The following is a 20,206-nucleotide window of genomic DNA, read 5'->3' as shown; positions in this document are numbered from 1 at the left end:
CAGCGTCGTTGTGTTGTACAATGAAAGTGAATGGGGACTGAGACTGTCAATCTGGCATCCCCTTTTGAAGTGAAGTGAAGTGACATTCAGCCAAGTATGGTGACCCATACTCAGAATTTGTGCTCTGCATTTAACCCATCCGAAATGCACACACACAGAGCAGTGAACACACACACACACTGTGAGCACACACCCGGAGCAGTGGGCAGCCATTTATGCTGCGGCGCCCGGGGAGCAGTTGGGGGTTCGATGCCTTGCTCAAGGGCACCTAAGTCGTGGTATTGAAGGTGGAGAGAGAGCTGTACATGCACTATCCCCACCCACAATTCCGTCCGGCCCGAGACTAGAACTCACAACCCTTCGATTGGGAGTCCAACCCTCTAACCATTAGGCCACGACTTCCCCAATTCTACAAAAGAATGTCATAAAGAGTTTTCACTTCAGTGTCGATTATTACTTTAAGTAAATGTATTTCATATCTTTTTGAAGTATTTAAAAGTTTAGTTGAGCTTCATGAAACTGCAAAAAGAAGCTGTGTTGGTTGATGTGTAACGTTCTTATGAGCTATGCTGGTGTTTTATTTGTTATTTTGGGTAAAAAAAATCATACTGACTCTGAACTTTTTTGACCGGTAGTGTATGTATATATATAATTAACCTAAAACTTGATTTTCATTTGCATGTTTTACATTCTCGAGCTGCACTGTTAATGTTTCTGCCTAAATTATGCTTCAATCTAAGATTTAACGTTTTTGTACTTTAGCTCATTTCCCATAAGCTACTTAGTAAGTGTTTTTAATGATTTGCTAACTTCAGTAGTGACCTTTTGGCTCTCTTTCTATCTTCTAATGTTAAGATCTGTCTAAGGTGATCTCTTTGTAAGTGGTCTGCTTATACACTTTGCTCGTATTAACATGCATATCAAAATACCTCACACTCTCAGCCATTCACTGCATGTTGATCTAAGCACAAACGCGTTTCAAGCTAAATTATAAATTGTTGTTGTTCAGTAGTTACATTAGTTGGATTTGCTCCAAATAATCTGTCTCTGCATGTTGATATAGACTGAAGCAGCTGTGTGAATTCTTGTTCATGTGTGTGCGTGGGCTTTAAAAAAAAAAAAAGTATATATATAAAACCCTGATGTACAGTGGGTGACATTTGGATGTTTACACCATCTTTGCTTAGTCTGTTGGGTTGAAGGTTATCTGGGTTTTGGGTGCAAAATGAGTCAAGTACATTTATGTTTAAAAGTTTGCTGTCAGTATTTTTATTTTTTTTATTAAGGAATACATTTTAGTAAGGAGTTATTAGCTCCTCTAGCATGCATTCAGCTATTCAAAAGTGACAAATATTTTATAACATTTGAAATGTTTTTACTGTTTCAAACAAATGATGTTCTTTGGAACTTTACATTCATCAAAGAAGATCCTGAAAAAAGCATCATTTTTTACTTAAAAAATAAAAGAAAAAAAGATTAAACAGCACAACTGTTTTCATCTTTAATAATATTAAGAAATGTTTTTTGAGCACGATATCAGCATAATAGAATGACTTCTGAAGGATCATGTGACACTGAAGACTGGAGTAATGATGCTGAAAATTCAACTTTAATACCATCACAAGAATAAAATATGTTTTAAAATGTATTAAAGGGGGGGTGAAATGCTATTTCATGCATACTGAGTTTTTTACACTGTTAAAGAGTTGGGTTCCCATGCTAAACATGGACAAAGTTTCAAAAATTAAGTTGTACGTTTGAAGGAGTATTTTTGTTCCCAAAATACTCCTTCCGGTTTGTCACAAGTTTCGGAAAGTTTTTTTCGAGTATGGCTCTGTGTGACGTTAGATGGAGTGGAATTTCCTTAAATGGGTCCTAAGGCACTTCTGCCGGAAGAGCGCGCGCTCCCGTATAGCACAGCACTGAGAGCACAACAGACATTCATTGATCAGAGCGAGAGCGTCGCGAAATATCACAAAAGAAGTGTGTTTTTGGTTGCCAGGGCAAGACAACCCTGCACAGATTACCAAAGAAAAACAGCATTAAGGGACCAGTGGATGGAGTTTATCTTTAAAGAGCATCGACGGAGTTGTGCAAGTGTTTGTGTTTGTTCCCTGCATTTTGAAGATGCTTGTTTTACAAACAAGGCCCAGTTTGACGCCGGATTTGCGTATCGTTTATTTCTTAAGGATGATGCAATCCGAACTAAAAAGGGTCACGATCGTGTGTTGGAACCGCAGGCGGTGAGTAAAACTGCTTCAAATATCTCTGCCTCCTTGTTAGTGCGTCCCCTCCCATGCCAGAGACCCGGGTTCGAGCCCCGCTCGGAGAGAGTCGTTGCTGCTGCTGCTCTCGTTCAGTTTCAGCCTCGGGATCTGATTCTGGGTCATAAATAAATGGCTGAATCTGACTGTAAGCCATGGTTTGTTTTGGATGATGTTTTTTTTTCCTCACAGTAATGTCACAACTTCCAAACGCTCTCAATGCAAAAGCCTACTCGCGCTCGTGATTCTTTAGCTCCGCCCACACGTCATGCCTCAAGCTGGTCTTGTTTTTCCGGGAAAAATTGGTACAAACTATCTTTCTCTTATGAATATAATAAAACTAAATACTTTTTGGAGTTATGAAGGATGCAGTACTACTCTATAGGTACTCAAGATTAACAGGATATTGAGTGAAAACCAGCATTTCACCCCCCCCCCCCTTAAAACAGAAACCATTTATTTTAAATTGTATTAATATTTCACGAAAAAATAGATTTGTAATATTTTTTTTTTTTATTATTAAAATAAATTTAGCTTTAGTGAGCATGCTTTAAAAAACATTAAACAATCTTACCAACCCAAACCTTTAAATGACAGTATAAGAGAGAAAAATGTGACTTGGCTGGCTGTTGTTGCTTAAGGTTAGGTGATTAATATATGTATATATACAGAAGTGAAATAATCATTATTTATCAGGATAAAAAGGTTAGTTTTTATCTGACTCCGGAGGTCAAGTGTTGGGCGCCGCCAGTCAGACATTGATGAATGTTGTTCAGATGTGGTTCACAAGGGGCAGGAGGGTTCACAACCGCTTTCAAACATTGCAACACTTTTGTGGAGTGTAAATATTATGATTTGCATGGCTCAAAAGCATTAAATGTTGGTGAATCTTTAGCTGAGATATGATCAGCATAGAGCTAAAAGTGGATCACCTTGAACAAAGTGACTGACTGTTTCATCTTACAGAGACCTTGTTAGTTTAAATGCATCATATTCCAGGGATATATCTTTGACATGGACAAGTTTGTGTGGTTTTGCTGTGATGTGCCGAAGAGCTTTGAGGTGATGCCGAGATTACTCACAGAATACTTTTAGCAGACGCGCTCTAAGACAACAGTGTATGACAGAAAGTCTGCCAGAGTTGAATCAGAGCCGGCGTGTGACATATCGTGACATGGTGCTAGTCCCTTGTGCAGCTTTCAGAGTGTTTGCTCTCTGAATCCTCGACGGCAGTGGAATGGACAAGACCTTTCTAGCTGTCTGTATGTGGTTTACCTAAAACAAGTCACACACAGGAAAAAACTCTGTTCATGGGAGGTGCGATGAAAGCACTGGATTAAAAATAGTAACTAACGTAGAATTTAGAACCAAAGTGTGAACCAAAAGAGACAGACAACAATGTAAACAAGACTTCAAGAGAAACTCTTGATAGTGTACTTTTTTTTTTTTTATAATTTTTTTTTTTCAATCAGCCTCCAAAGTAAGTTTGACATGTATAATGATAATTATTATTATTCAATCAGAATGCCTAAGAACATCTGATTTTAATTAATTTAATTTAATAAAAAACATTTAGTTCATCCAATCATAATGCCTCAGGTAAGAGAGCCTAAATTAGTGGTTGACCGATATATCACCATGGCCGGTATATCAGCCGATATTTGGCATTTGTCAAATATCGGCATCGGCTGATACATTTTTTTTTTGCTTGGCTGATGTGTTTGAGGTGGGACTTTTATTTTAATGGCGCTGAGAGCAGCAGCTGATCACGTGTTCTCTGTGTGACAGTCGGTCCGTGTGAATTGAATGCTTTAAAATTTAAACATGATTTCAAATTATGCTGCGCTTTATGCATTCGCCCACTGTCATTTTCTCTGTGTGCTGTAGGTAAACTGAGCGTTACATTGGCTTTATTTGAAAAATATATTTCCCAATGCACCCAAACTTACTCAGAATACTGAGTGCCCTGTTGGTTACAATGGTTACATCCTTTTTAATTATATTTTTATTAAATATTTATTTGTGAAAAATACTTTGTCATCTAAAGTATAAGTATGTTTATTTTATACATTTATTTAATTTATTTAATTAAAAAAAATGATATATATTTATATATATATTAGGGGTGTAACGGTTCACAAAATTCACGGTTCGGTTCGATACGATACACTGATGTCACGGTTCGGTTCGATACGTTTTAGATACAGCAAAATGTAAAAACATCTCAACTTTTCAGAATGCCGCAAGCGCACCGCGGGTCATGTGACAAGAACCAACCAATCAGCTTCATCCTTTCCCGTAACAACGTTGAGAGCTCAGCCAAGATGAAGGAACAGCTGATCATAGTTGTATATGGATTGCAATTTTGAAATAAATTCAGTAGCAGAGCTACTGCAAGCGATTTTTAGAGCTGCAAATCCATTTATCCTTCGCTGAAATTTCCGCGTCTCATGGACAGAGCACGTCATTGTTGCTTAGCAAAGACAGACGCCTCAGGAGAAAGATGCGCTTAGCGTTTTCCATGCGTTTTTAGGAGCGATATGTGAACGGCCCCTAAGGCGCTCGCTCACTCAGCACGCGCTGAAGGCTCGTTGCAAAATGTCTAATGCATTTAACAGACCAGAAATATAAGATCCTAAAATAACCAACAGGTCTGGTGTTTGGGTTGGATTCCCTGTAAGCTATAGTGTCTAAATGCTGCAGGGATAGTTTGCTGCGTGCATGTTTCTCCTTTTTTTCGTCTTTTCCCAGATAGTACTGACGCATATATCCCAGATATTCCCGCTGTTTTTTTTTTTTTTTTTTTGTGATCCCGCTGGTGTACCCTGTCATGTTGCAGATGCGACATACCGTTGTTTATTTATCCACCACTCTCTTGCCATCACCATTATAGCTTAAAGGGAATCCAAAGTGCACCCAAACACCAGACCTGTTGGTTATTGGAGGATCTTCTCATTTCTAGTCTGTTAAACGCATTGGCTATTTTGCAACGAGCCTTCAGCGTGTACTGAGTGAGCGAGCGCCTGCTGAGTAGCCTAACATAAACATATAAGATGGTGTTTTTTTCTTCTTCGGGAGTGTCAGGGGCGTTGCCTGTTACGTTGTTTGGGTTATTGGGCTACCTTGTTGAACGCATATCATTATATTTCTTTCTCTCTCTCTTTTTTTTTTTCAAATATAATTAATTACTCCAACGAACCGTTCGGTATACATAATGCGTACCGCGTACCGAACCGAAAGCGTCGTACCGAACGGTTCAATACGAATACGCGTATCGTTACACCCCTAATATATATAGCTTTATATCGGCTATCGGCTCTCCCTACTTTTCAAGATATCTGCATCGGCTGTCAAAAAACCAATATCGGTCGACCACTACTCTGAATGCAAGATTGAAATTTTAATTTGTTTTACATAATTTTATATTTTATTTCAATCAGAATGCCCTATTTAAGAATGCCATGTCTGACATGTTTTTTAATTTCTTTTTCAGTAACTAAATGTTCTTTCTTGTCAGTGTATTAAGACTTAATTTGTGTTTACTAGACCTTGTTTAACTTTATTATATATCCGGATTGATAAAGGTTGTTCACTGCACCTGAAATCATAAGGAACAAGCTTTTATGAAGGGTAATTTAGCCTGGGCTCTGGTACTTTGCAAGGGCAGCATTATGTAATCTTTTGAAGGCCCATAGATTTTCTTTTGCAAGTGCCATTGACGGTGGGAGTTGCTAATCCAAGACCATGTGGCCAGACTCTGTTCCCCTTTTCTGTTTGATCTTTTTGTTTTTATTTCTGTCCACAACCCTTTCCCTTTTGACGGGTACACCTCCGTTTCTCAATCGCTTTTTTTTTTTTTTCCCTCTAGTCCTCAGCTATGAAGTCAACTGTAGTATAATAAAAGCCTGATGTCTTGAATGAAACGTCTTGGACTGCATGAAAGTCAGAAATGTTTATCGTAGCAAACTTCTAATGGTTTGATCAAGTAGGCCCTTGACTGGATAATTGCTAAAGAAGATAAAACAAGCTTTCCAGGTATGCTTGGGTTTATTTATCTTGTGCCGACTTTTAAATATTATTTGAATGAAATGTGTAGGGATTTTTTTACACTTCAAGAGACACACCGATTCACTTGAGCACCTTCTTAAACAGGATGACAACACTTGTATAACATCCTGCCAGAATTTCTCATGCTCAAGAGCTTTGAAGTGTAAGGAGGTTGTCCTTTTTTCTTCTTTCTTTCACTACTTTGATCATGCTTTTTTGACCCGAGTTATTGACCGCGATTGGATTAGAGTGCTTTTTTTTCTGCGCTGTCCTTGACTACAGAAGAATCACTTCAGAAATGCATGAGAAAAGCACACATTTGTTGTTCTCTGGATCCCAAATGACGGCAAGAAATGTGCCCTTGAATTAGCGAACCGCTTGTCCAGCTGAGAGTCAAGCTGCTTTGCCCTGTTGGTGTTCGATACTTTACTTTAATGTTTTTGAAATGTTTTTAGAGCTTTTTCAGTAAGCTTAGTAGAGCACTTTGAAGCACATTTCGTGGTTAGTTGAATATTAAGGCTAGCATTTAATCTCTTTGATAAATAAGTAAATTGAAAACCTGAAAGAAACATTTCAGAAATTGAGTGGAAACCATATGCCCATATTCCAGTATTTCAGTAAAATATGCACGTATTCCTGTATTTTCTGCCAAATGACCATAGTTACTGAAAAGTTACATTTATTTTACTACTGAAAGTTCTTCAAACGTCAACCTTTTAAAATATTTTAAAATATGGTAAAGAATGAGTTTAGGTTCGTACTTTGGACATTTTTATATCAATGTTGTGGTAACCATTTAGTGTCATGATATGTTTTTGGTGTCATCACTGTACTATGGTACTGCCACAATATTTATGGGCTTTTATTACATTTTTAAGGGTTTTATTGGTTGTTTTGGTTCAAGGTTTATAATTGACAACTGTCATCCTTAAAGCGATCTAAATGTTCTCATTATAAAATGATGATGTGGTGTGTTTTATGTGAAATGCTGAAGACATTCAGGTGAGAAAAATTAGGGATTATGATTAGGGGTGTGCAAAAGATCGAATGCGATTCTCATGTACATTTTCAGTAAAGGCACTCCTGTGATTAGTCGTATATCTCTAGCACATTGCTTAAGATCAGGATTGCCAGGTTTTCAAAACAAAACCTGCCTAATTACTTTTCAAAACTAGCCCAATCGGGTTTTGTTCCGGGCGATAAAATACAAATTTTTTTGGCAGGGTTCCCTTGGGAAAATTTGCATTTTAGGGGCTAAACATCACGTTATTTGTATTGGGGTCACTTCAACCCGCTGACATGAAAAAAAACCCCCCGCAGACTTGGCAACACTGGTTGGCCTTTACTATACAGAGCCGTAGTTCACTGACAATCTACTCAAAATCGGAGGCGATTTTTTTGTCGATTTTGAAAATGATTTTGTGTAGGGATGCACGATAATATCGGCACAACATCGGTATCGGCCGATAAAAGCTTAAAATGACCATTATCGGTATCGGCCGATATGAATATTTCTGCCGATGAGCCAAACCGATATTCTCCAAGTGAAATAATTGACCTGTTTTTCAGATGTGAATGTCTGTCTACATTTGTAAAATAATAAATTTATGGTAGAATCAGTACAGAAGAGATACATGGATTTCTCTTCAGTAAAATTAAAGTTTAAATATATCAGTATATATTTGTAAATATATCAGTATATATATTTGTATATATATCGATATCGGTATCGGCATCGGCCAAAATTATTTAGGAAATATCGGCATATCGAATATCGGCCAAAATCCAATGTCGTGCATCCCTAATTTTGTGTAGCTTATCAGTGGACTTTGGCTCTGTGTAGTAAATACCGCTCCACCTGAATCAGTGGTGCTAAGTCTTTGGTTGTTTTTAATGTCCGCAAGTTGAAACGACCCCAGTACCAATAACGTGATGTTTAGCCCCTAAAATGCTAATTTTACCAAGGCAACCCTGCCAAAAAACGTGTATTTTAACCCCACAATTTTTATCGGGGCACCTTATGGAAACGCGATTGGGCTAGTTTTGGACTAGTTTTAAGCAAGTGGGCAGGATTTGTTTTGAAAACCTTGCAATCCTGATCTGAACACAAGTGCTGGAGATGTACTTCTAATAACAGAATGCCTTTACTAATGAGATGCGCATGAAAATCGCATTCGATTTTTTGCACAGCCCTACTTATGATTATCTTTTTTTAAATTATTTTTTTATGTGCTTTTTGTTGAACTTTGCAAGACAAAGCTGTTAAACCAATGCTATAACGTAAGTGTTAAGGCATTCATCTTTTTTTTTATTTAATTTTTTTTTATTCTACAGTCTTTGTAAATCAGCAACATCTTATTTAAATTTATTGCGTTTCTCTGGAAGCTTTGTAGCTTAGGCCAGTGTTCTTGCAACTTTTTATTTTATCTCACACAAATTTTCCTGCTCAGTTTATCTTTATGATTCCATTCTAAATCATGTAACCAAACACAGCTTTATTGTGACACATTAAACCAGCGTTTAATTGCTCCAGGTTCAGGCCAACGAATTATTAACCCTTACCGTCTATCTTACCGCTTATCAGCAAATATGCCATTAACCTGTTCTGTCATTATTCATATAAATTTTTCTCTTAATTATCCATGCCTTTTGAATTCAGATTTGAGTTCAGGTCAAAGTGACCGAGTGCAGCAGGAAACAAAACAGGCTGTGATTGAGAAAGAATGAAGAGAGCACATTAAACCCTAAACATGACTGCAACAGAACGCTTTTTCCTCTGAAGGCTTCCATGAATTATCGTGAGAGCCGTCAGTAGGTCATTGCATATTGTTCGCTGTTGTCTTCGAGTGAGGTAGGGGGTGTTTTCACTTCTTGAAAACGAGACTGACTGCTGAAACGGCTTGTTTTGAAGTGAGCGTTCTTGTGAAACTGCCTGTAGCTACCTGAGAATACTGACTCTGCAGATGCAGCACTCTCAGAAAACTCACTCAAAAAAAAAAAAAAATGAGTTTATCGGACAGGTCTTGTGAAATTTAGCTGGCAGACTCTCTTGCCTAAGGCATTTTTTTAAAATGTGTCCTTTAAAAGCACCGCTGCTGCTACACATTCAGACAGATGCCTTGGATCAGTATTGTCAGATCAAACATTATCATTATTATTAGTATGTTATGCTTTCTGCCACAAGCATGATTTATTTTAATTTTATTTAATTTTTTTATGTCAAGTTAAATAGTTAAACTTTTAAGACCACATCTGCGTTCTGTTCTTTTAGATTTGGTCTAGAAATGTGGATTTTTATGGTTTCATGTGGATTTGTTTTGACAGTGCCTGTTCAATAATGAAATTTTACAATGTAACGATTCACTCAACTTCACGATTCTGATTTCACAATATGATTTTCTCACAATTTTTTATTTTATTTTAATTTATTTTTGCTAAATTAGATTTGAGACAAATTGTAAATGGAAAAATATTTCCTTTTATTATTGTTTGGACTAAATGCTGACATTTCTTTGTGAAATTGAAATGAAATTTTAAAACTTACCCCAGATCAAATAAATAACACGAATAAAATACATTTCTTTATTAGGGGTGCTCCGATCACGATCGGCCGATCGTTAATGCGCATCTCGTCAGTAAAGCCGGTTCTCTAATCGGCGGTTAATTCCATGAGGTGCGTGATTTCACATAGAGCAGCTGTTACTACACAGAGCCATTGTTAATATAGAAGATGCGCAAATACACTTCATTTTCAGCGTTTATTGGCGCATCTTCTCAGTTAACAACGGCTCTGTGTAGTAACAGCTGCTCTGTGTGAAATCAGGCACCTGATGGAATTAAAGGTGATTTTCAACTCTCGTGGTGCATCATTACAACCCTATTAATGTTTGTTTAATTTTATTTATTTTTATTTTTAAATTATTTTTTAATTAGTTTTATTTTAAGAGGCGTGGTTGTCTGCTTTGCGAGTGTGCGCGCTAGCGCGCCTGAGAGTTCAGGGACAGGTCAAAGGAGTCGCACTGTCTGGCACAGCATCAATGCTGAAAGTTGACGCGTCTTCATGGAAGATGGCAGCAAGTGCAGAGCCCAACTCGACCGCAGCAGAGAAAGTGAGGTAAAATTGTTGACCCGTGTGATAAAGTTTTATGCAAGCTATTTAAGTAACAGTTAGCATACCATTCGACCACTAGAAACATGGTCACATCTCAAAAATCTGCACCCAAATGAGCATGGCATAATGTGTGGAACTCCAGCTAAACAGACACGTCTTGACCCTTAACGTTACTTTGCATCGCCCGCCACAAGCACTTTGTCTGCAACACGACAAGAGTCCATAACCGATGAATACATTTCATTAATTTGTAAGGACATGAGACCGATCAGTATCGCGGATGGGGCAGGCTTCGGGAAGTTCTGTCAAGCAATGGAACCGAGGTTTGATTATTTATCGTTTCATGTCAAGGAAAAGTTCCATGTTTACCACAGCACGGCTCGCTTGGAGCATTCAATGTCAGTTCTATATGCTTTAAAACTTCAATTAATATTAATAATATTTGTTTCAATCACTGAATGAAGCCTGCTATATTTGGGATGACAGTCGCGACCTTAAATTGCTTGCACAAAACTCTTTATCAGCACTCAAAATGTGTTTGTTCATTTAAACCGTTATGCGCAGAGAACGTGAGGGTCTGAGAGCGTGAGGTCTGCAGTCTTGGCCATTAGTTGATTTCCTTGTTTTTGTGTAGGTAGTACATTGTCGTATATCTTTAAACTTAAAAAGACTACCTATACAATTAGTTAAGTCTTTTTGTATTATTTTGTCCTATTATTGAATGTGCGTCATTTACAACATGCGCAACCAGATGTTCGAATTGTTCAAATATTCATGCTTTTTTTAGAGGGAATATTCGAACGTCATTTTTGAGCAATTTTGACAGCCCTACTGCCCAACCAGTCAGGTGAAGTTTAGTGGTGGAGCGCAAACCCTCATAGCACAGGATGGCCTGGTAACCTCTCTGAGCTTTATTTAGTTCAGTTTTTGTATGAATACAGAGTCAGATGATTTGAGAAACGCACTCAGGATCTAAATTTCCTGTTGGCTTTGTGCTGCACTGTTGGCGGTGCTGTGAGTTTTGGCTTATTTATATTGTTCCCAGTTTGTTTTGTTAATGTACAGAGGCCTTTTCTATTTCATTTCTTCAGTGTCTTTGTTCTGACATTTAAATCTGAGAAAGTGCTTAATGCTGGTCACTTTAATGTTTTCTCTCACTGTGAGCTGCTTATAAAGGCTCTGTAAATCTTTGAAAATGTTCCTCACATAGCTGCAGAATGCTTCCATTAAAAGAACTGAAGGCTGTGTGATTTGTGAAGGTTTTCTTCTTTTGTTTTCTCTCAGGAGTCCAGGTCTGCGGTGAGAAAGCGTGAAAGAGAGAGGCCTCTTTTTAGGTGAAAGGATTGCCCAGGGCCACGGCGGCCAGAATCTGAAGGAAAGGTAAATCCCCTTCCTTTGATTTCTCCGCTGCTGCTCCTTTCCTTTACAACCTGGAGCTGTTCAATTCCAAAACAGAAAATATGGATCTTAATAGCTTTGTCGTTATGTAACCACTATTGATTTGAATATACTATAAAAAAGGTATTTAATTTTTCAGACAAACCTTTTAAAATTGAATCAACTATTCAGTTGTTAAGTGATGACGTAAGAAGCGCGATTTCCGGGTCCAAGCCTCAACTCGCTTCACTTGAGAATATGACTTCAGCAGCCGTTTATGAGCACTGTTTTTTTTATATTAATAATTTAAGCTAAATGCTTTCAAACTTACGGTATACACTACAGTCTCCGTGCTCACAGCGTCCCAAACACAAATAATTTTTATATATTTTTTTTTTATATTTATATTTTCATTGTCTGGCTATCTGGGACTTCGGTATGGAGTTAAAGGTTAAGATTATAACTTTTTCGCTAGTATTCTATCACATTGTGAGTTTATATTAGCACCTTTTGTTGTTTTCTCATGGTAACTGATAGAGCGTTTGGACACGGAAGCGCTGCTACGTGACGTCAGACTTAACAAGCGAATGGAATGTGGAAAGTTTTTTACATAAAAAAAAAGAAAAAAATGTTTTCAGGTCATTCAGCTTTGGTGGTGAGGTTCCAACTAACAGGCTCTATTATATAACCTTTTCAGTTTGCTCAACAAACTGATACACAAGTTAAACTAAGACATTTCTGCATCACTATTATGTAATGTAATGCTCCGCTTAATTAAAAAAATCAAGCTTCCTAAAATTAACTTAAATACAAAAATAACAATATGTATTATGTTTGATGGAAGCACAGACCAATTTTAATTAAGTCGATTCAGTATTTTTTCCATCAGTATAATATATTTAAAATGTCCTGAACATAGCTGCCTCAAGTTTTTGAGTTTTCTCTAATTCTGGTGGTTTGTTCGTTTGTATTTATGAAATTAATTATGGTGCATCATTTATCTGTAATCTGTACGTTTTTCTTTTTTGTTATTATTATTATTACATAATTAGTTTTAATTTTTTTTTATTTGTCAGCAGCCACTTTACAAAAAATTACAGTACATGAAAATAATTTTTGGTATAATTTTAAAGTCAGCATGAAATATATTTTGGAAATGCATGTTATTGATCTTATTGCAAACCATTTATACATACATACAGTATTGTTCAAAATAATAGCAGTACAATGTGACTAACCAGAATAATCAAGGTTTTTCGTATATTTTTTTATTGCTACGTGGCAAACAAGTTACCAGTAGGTTCAGTAGATTCTCAGAAAACAAATGAGACCCAGCATTCATGATATGCACGCTCTTAAGGCTGTGCAATTGGGCAATTAGTTGAATTAGTTGAAAGGGGTGTGTTCAAAAAAATAGCAGTGTGGCATTCAATCACTGAGGTCATCAATTTTGTGAAGAAACAGGTGTGAATCAGGTGGCCCCTTTTTAAGGATGAAGCCAACACTTGTTGAACATGCATTTGAAAGCTGAGGAAAATGGGTCGTTCAAGACATTGTTCAGAAGAACAGCGTACTTTGATTAAAAAGTTGATTAGAGAGGGGAAAACCTATAAAGAGGTGCAAAAAATGATAGGCTGTTCAGCTAAAATGATCTCCAATGCCTTAAAATGGAGAGCAAAACCAGAGAGACGTGGAAGAAAACGGAAGACAACCATCAAAATGGATAGAAGAATAACCCGAATGGCAAAGGCTCAGCCAATGATCACCTCCAGGATGATCAAAGACAGTCTGGAGTTACCTGTAAGTACTGTGACAGTTAGAAGACGTCTGTGTGAAGCTAATCTATTTTCAAGAATCCCCCGCAAAGTCCCTCTGTTAAAAAAAAGGCATGTGCAGAAGAGGTTACAATTTGCCAAAGAACACATCAACTGGCCGAAAGAGAAATGGAGGAACATTTTGTGGACTGATGAGAGTAAAATTGTTCTTTTTGGGTCCAAGGGCCACAGGTAGTTTGTGAGACGACCCCCAAACTCTGAATTCAAGCAACAGTACACAGTGAAGACAGTGAAGCATGGAGGTGCAAGCATCATGATATGGGCATGTTTCTCCTACTATGGTGTTGGGCCTATTTATCGCATACCAGGGATCATGGATCAGTTTGCATATGTTAAAATACTTGAAGAGGTCATGTTGCCCTATGCTGAAGAGGACATGCCCTTGAAATGGTTGTTTCAACAAGACAATGACCCAAAACACACTAGTAAACGGGCAAAGTCTTGGTTCCAAACCAACAAAATTAATGTTATGGAGTGGCCAGCCCAATCTCCAGACCTTAATCCAATTGAGAACTTGTGGGGTGATATCAAAAATGCTGTTTCTGAAGCGAAACCAAGAAATGTGAATGAATTGTGGAATGTTGTTAAAGAATCATGGAGTGGAATAACAGCTGAGAGGTGCCACAAGTTGGTTGACTCCATGCCACACAGATGTCAAGCAGTTTTAAAAAACTGTGGTCATACAACTAAATATTAGTTTAGTGATTCACAGGATTGCTAAATCCCAGAAAAAAAAAAATGTTTGTACAAAATAGTTTTGAGTTTGTACAGTCAAAGGTAGACACTGCTATTTTTTTGAACACACCCCTTTCAACTAATTGCCCAATTGCACAGCCTTAAGAGCGTGCATATCATGAATGCTGGGTCTTGTTTGTTTTCTGACAATCTACTGAACCTACTGGTAACTTGTTTGCCACGTAGCAATAAAAAATATACTAAAAACCTTGATTATTCTGGTTAGTCACATTGTACTGCTATTATTTTGAACAATACTGTATGTTGTTGTTAATTTTAATTATGATTTTTAATAGTTTTAATAGCCACATGTTTTCTTTTTTCTTTTTTTGTCTCACAATAGAGAAGAAAGAGTCACTTCTTCCTTTTCATCACAACTTTAATGTTGCATCCCTAGTAACAAAAATATTGGTTCATCCACTCCAGTTTGCTCTGTGAAATTCAGCCTCAATCTGCGGCACATGCTGATATTAATTGGTTTTATGATGGTCTTTTTGCAGTTAGTTGAAACCGGGTTAATAACCAGACAAAAAAAAAAAAAAAATGTTAAATGACTTTCTGAATACTTTCATGACACATCGACATGGGTTGGGTAAATAGGTCTGTCAGGTTTATGATTGCAGTGTTTCCTTGCATTCATTGTACAGTCTGCTTGAGAGGAAGTATAAAAAAAGTGCAGCATGTTGCATTCGCGATTTGCGCATAAATTGTAGCCGAGATCATGTGTCCATACAGCAGCTGCTCCAGAAAGGGAAAATGGTAGGAAGGGTCGGTCCTGAATTGGGTTTCCCTTTTCCGTGGTGTGCTGTACGGGTGCGCGTGGCTGATAAGATCAAGGTCTGTGGCAGAGGGCAGCGAACAGTGAGCAGGACATGACCACTGATACCCGTCTGCCTAACATACACTCACACTCTTTCCCTGTTTTCTGTCCTTCTGCCTCCCTGCTGCCCTATTGTTGAGGTGACCACACCGGCACAGCGCTGGTTTCCTCCCTGCTGTCCCTCTCTGATTAGCACGCTGGAGCTGTGTTTCAAAACCTAGTGAGTGGCCTTCTAGGGTAGCATCCTAACCATCATGGAAACCTCATAAGAACTGATTTGGAACACTCTCAATAGGCTGCAACTCCACATTCCTCCTGTATAGGTAGCTTATTACTCCATTCCTTTTGGAACAGGGTTCGCATCGTGTGCACTGATTATGTTACTTTAAAATGCTCTCTATGTTTGGAGCTTTGTCAGAAGAATGGATGAATGTTCCTGATGGGTCTATAATGTCATGGTGTTTTTATTGAAAATGGTAAGCAAGCGCCGCTTGGTTTACATTTCATATATCTGCGTTTATCTTGTATATCTTTGTTTCGGTTTCTCCTTTTGAATGATGAAAAATATACTAGTAATAGCTGCTGATATGAACAACTCGTTCCTCTCACACATGAGCAGAACGCACGTGTTAGTTTGCCGTCGGCTGTAGTCTGTGCGGTGAGTTCCAGCGCAGCTTTTTGGTCCGATGTTGCCGACGCGAGGTGACAACACCATCGGCTTTTGTCAACGCTAGTCCTTTAAAGTCAGCTTGGTGTGTCCCGGCCTTTAAGATCATATTTCACCCCAAATTTGGCAATAAAATACATTTTATTACTAATTGTTTTACTGCAGGAGTAAGTTTTTTCTTCTTTCTCTTATTTTGGACCAAGAGTTGGTGATTGAGGCGTGACATTATTTTCATAAATTAAGCAAAATTTTCTCCAAAATCGTCATTACTTCAATAAATTATTAAATTGTATTAAGTTAATATAATATAAAGTAAAATAGCTGCACTTTTCGTAAATCAGGATAATTTTAAAAACAGTAAAATGAACTGGATATAAAAAAAGTAACTTTTTGCATTTACGTTAATAAGAATTGTTCTGAAAAGAATGTTATGATGCAAAAACAAAACCAAAAACTTTTTTTTATTTTTTTATTTTAGGTTGCCAAGCTTGACAAAACTCATTCGATTAAGATGGCAAAAATCAAGATAATCGTGAATTAGTTGTGTAATTTATTATGTAATTGAAGATGGTGATTCAATACTTTTGTAACACAGGGAGGGAAAAGCCATTATTTATGGCCAAGACTTTGTTCAGCTGGTGGTTTGTAGAGATAATGACAGATTGTTCCAGTTTGTCTAATGATTATGAGAGCTGGAGAGAGCCTTTTGAATGAATGAGCAATGAGCCCAGTGTTTTTCTCTGATCCCCTTGTCTGTCTTCTGCAGAGAGTTTTGGTTGAACACACATACACACAGCTCTCTCTCTCTGTACATTCTTGTCAATCTTCAAGACAACTGCACTTGCACAGACATGAAATATTTAACCATTAATCTCTCTCATCGATGTTTGCATCCAAGGTCCAAGATTAACACCCAGCCAGAACAAAAGAGAATAAAAAGCAAACCGACTTGCCAGTTGGATCATAACTTTATTATTCTTGAATTTGAATAGTGAGAATTATAGTTTGACTATTTTGATGTAAGTGATTGGAGCAGTTGCTGAAAACATAACTCGGATGTCTTCGAACTATAATCTAGATAAATTATCTAATTATTATAGGATGCCCATCTCATGTTTGTTTTATTATTATTTAAGAAAAAAAACCTTTTTTTGAAGTATTCTCACATTAAGCCATTTAATTGTTTATTTTATTATGTTTATTTAATTTCAACATGAATATAACCTTTGCTGATATGTATTCATTATGAAAAAATACTTAACACCACAATCTCCAAAAATGTTTTTTAATTAATAATAAATGCTTAAAAGTATCTAAAAAAAATCTAATATGAAACGCATAAGATTATAGGAAATATTTATTACTGGTAATTTTAGTCAATTCACTCACTGGTTGTTCGGTAAAAAAATCCTTTTGAACCCCGTGTGTGATTAAATCTCTCTTTCTGTATCAAAAGGCATCTTTTTTTAATTGTCAGTGCTCACTGGTTTGCCAGCTGTAGTCTGGTTCTCATTTGTGTCTGAAAACGCTCTTAGCTGTAGCGCTCAGGATCCTGACTCAGAGGAAGTTCTTCTCAGAGAGTTGATTATGTGTCATCACAGGTCAGGTAGTTGTCAATACAGTCCAATGGTATAACAGCTGTTGTTGGGCCACACACACACACACACACACTTAGCATGTGCTCTCTTCGTGTGTGTGCAGGAGAGCAGCAGTTATCCAGGCAGGACTAAAGATCATTATGGAGAAGGAAGATCTGAAGATTGTCAACAGGGGTTTGGAGGATGAGATGGTATATGTTTCTCCTTCCGTTTTTGTGCTTTATTTTTTCTTCCCCTCTTATAAAGTACACAAGCTCATTTTCTTTCTGTCCAGGAGCTGAGCGGGTATCGGCTGTGCCGATGGAAGCTGGTTCTGGTGGGTCTGGGTGGTCTCTGCACAGGTGGTTTTCTCTTCCTCCTGCTCTATTGGATGCCTGAATGGTGTGTGAAGGCCACCTGCACACGGTCCGCTGTCAAAGACGCAGATGTCGTTCTCTTACAAAGCACTGTATGTATTAAACCTCAATTCAACTTTTTGGGCTTTCTTACACCTACACATATATATATATATAATATAGGTGCATCTCAATGCATTAGAATGTCGTGGAAAAGTGTGTGTATGTATACTATTTTGTATACCATTAACAATGCATTTTTATTCTATTTGTTTTGTGTTCTGTACTATTAACATTATTAACATTAAAACATTTTGTTAAAAAGGCATCAATGTCCCTAAACAATAGATACATGCACACACATAAATGAGCACTAAAGATTCATGCATAGTCAAACTACAAACAGCACATTTCAACAAGTAAACATGTATTTCACGTTAATACCAGAATTAATTGTGCCTATACATGAAGTTTTTCACCTTTCGAAGTTTGACAATGCAGGTCTTTCTGCCTGATTTCATACAGGAGAGTTTAAGAACACCTTGTTCTTTAATGTAACTATGAATTGCGTAATACTTCAGACGTCATGTTGTTCAGTGGAAGATAACTCTCATCTCTGAGGCAGATCATTTGTGAATGGCTGCCGGTCATAATTATAGTGCAGTGGTATGCTGGAAATCTGTTTCTGTTGTGACATGAATGCTGGCAGTTGAATAAGTCACTTGTTAAAATGAAATGTAACTAAATATCTCCTTGGAATTCTTTAATGACGCATGATGCTTTGTGTACTGTTGCAATGCTACGTTTTCTTATTTGCCTGCAACTTTTTTTCATTAAAATCACAGGTTGTTTTAGTTATTGCCTATTTGAAATGGAAATGGTTTTATATATATATATATATATATATATATATATATATATATATATTGTGTGTGTGTGTGTGTGTGTGTGTGTGTATGTGTTTTGCGTATAATTTGTTTGTGTGTTTGTCCATAGGATGAGTTCAAGCGCTGGTTTCGAGCGAAGGTTCGGATAACGCTGGCCCCTGGGAAGGACCCTTATGACAACCTGGCCTTTCAGACCGCCTCCCCTCTGGCCAATGACCACGCCCACAAGCCTTCTGACTCCGCCCCTGAAAAAATCACCCAGAATCCAGAGGACCAGCATGTGCCGGTACCATACACACAAAATCCATCCAATCCCTTTCCATATAGTTCTGCATTTACACAAAAAATTATTTGTATTTGCTAACTTTATAGTCAGCTTTTAATGGTGAGTTAGTAAATATCTTTATCTTTTCTTTTTTTTGGATTACAGAAACGTTATTTTACCCTCCACAGCACTAAATACTTTTGGAATGACGCCATCCAGAACTTTGAAGTATTGAAGTAAGGAAACATTCATGTTTATAGTCCATGAATCTGATGGTTCAGTTCTTTGTGGATACTCTGGTGGGAGGAGCTAACGACGTGATGGTGATAATTAGAGTGAGGCAGCAGATCGGTCACATCCTTAAAACTATTGTCTTTGCTGTTCTTCAGAGGCCTGGAAGACCTGAGCATGACCTGCTCATCCGTTCACTCAAAGCACAGCGCCGGGCTCAACAAAAACCAGCAGGAGTACAGGTGAAATCTCTGCTTCAGTTTGTCTAAAGTTGGCTTTTTTTTTTTGGTCAGTGTTTTTGTTGAATATGAATGTTTTGTTTTATTATTATTATATATTTTTTTTTCAATTCTAGGAGTTTTTTTTTTGGACTGAATGAAATAGACGTGAAAGTGCCTTCTCTTTTCAAGCTGCTTATTAAGGAGGTACGAGTGAAATGTGAAGCTGACCCCGGTCAGAGAACAGCGTGACACTCACAGCACTGCTGACTCTACTGTAGTCAATATGTCTTCTCGGGAACTTGAAATGAAGAACTGAAACTTGTCTCAATCTCTCTTTCTCAGGTCCTCAATCCTTTCTACATCTTCCAGCTCTTCAGTGTTATCCTGTGGTGTACTGATTCATACTATTACTACGCAATGGCCATAGTCATCATGTCAGTCATATCTATAGCTACCTCTCTCTACACTATTAAAAAGGTAAGCAGGAAAACAGCATTCGCAAACATTTCATTTCTATACTGATTTATTATGAGTGGAATGAAATGGTTATGAGTGGAATTAAATGGTGAGTAATGTAGGGCAAAACTTGATTTTTGAATTTTGGGATGATTAGTTTGTAAGATATTTCCATATTGGCCTTTATTAACCAATATATAACCAATATTAAAATTATGTTCTATTTTGTATACAAGACAAAATAATTATTACTAGACCATATATTTTGTGTTCTATACTTGTTTTATTAAAGGGGGGGTGAAATGCTCGTTTTCACTCAATATCCTGTTAATTTTGAGTACCTATAGAGTAGTACTG

General features: G+C 37.3%; 1 protein-coding gene across 3 annotated transcripts in view; it reads left to right on the top strand.

Moving 5' to 3' along the window:
- Positions 1-20,206, top strand: part of LOC113055324 (probable cation-transporting ATPase 13A3) — a 41,351-nt gene that overhangs the window by 650 nt on the left and 20,495 nt on the right. For 2 of the 3 annotated variants that reach the window (XM_026221558.1, XM_026221556.1), the window contains exons 2-9: positions 11,707-11,802; positions 17,558-17,645; positions 17,729-17,902; positions 18,786-18,962; positions 19,107-19,177; positions 19,331-19,414; positions 19,528-19,597; positions 19,736-19,870. In XM_026221558.1, the coding sequence (XP_026077343.1) occupies positions 17,595-17,645; positions 17,729-17,902; positions 18,786-18,962; positions 19,107-19,177; positions 19,331-19,414; positions 19,528-19,597; positions 19,736-19,870 (762 nt within the window). In that variant the 5' untranslated portion in view covers positions 11,707-11,802; positions 17,558-17,594. Of the gene's footprint in view, positions 1-6,132; positions 6,300-11,706; positions 11,803-17,557; positions 17,646-17,728; positions 17,903-18,785; positions 18,963-19,106; positions 19,178-19,330; positions 19,415-19,527; positions 19,598-19,735; positions 19,871-20,206 lie in introns of all 3 variants that reach the window. The other variant, XM_026221557.1, reaches the window with a different exon arrangement.

Source organism: Carassius auratus, chromosome 36, assembly GCF_003368295.1.
Source record: "Carassius auratus strain Wakin chromosome 36, ASM336829v1, whole genome shotgun sequence".
Classification (NCBI taxonomy): Eukaryota; Metazoa; Chordata; class Actinopteri; order Cypriniformes; family Cyprinidae; genus Carassius; species Carassius auratus.
Note: the sequence above shows the minus strand (reverse complement) of the source record. Positions and strands in the feature narration are given on the sequence as shown.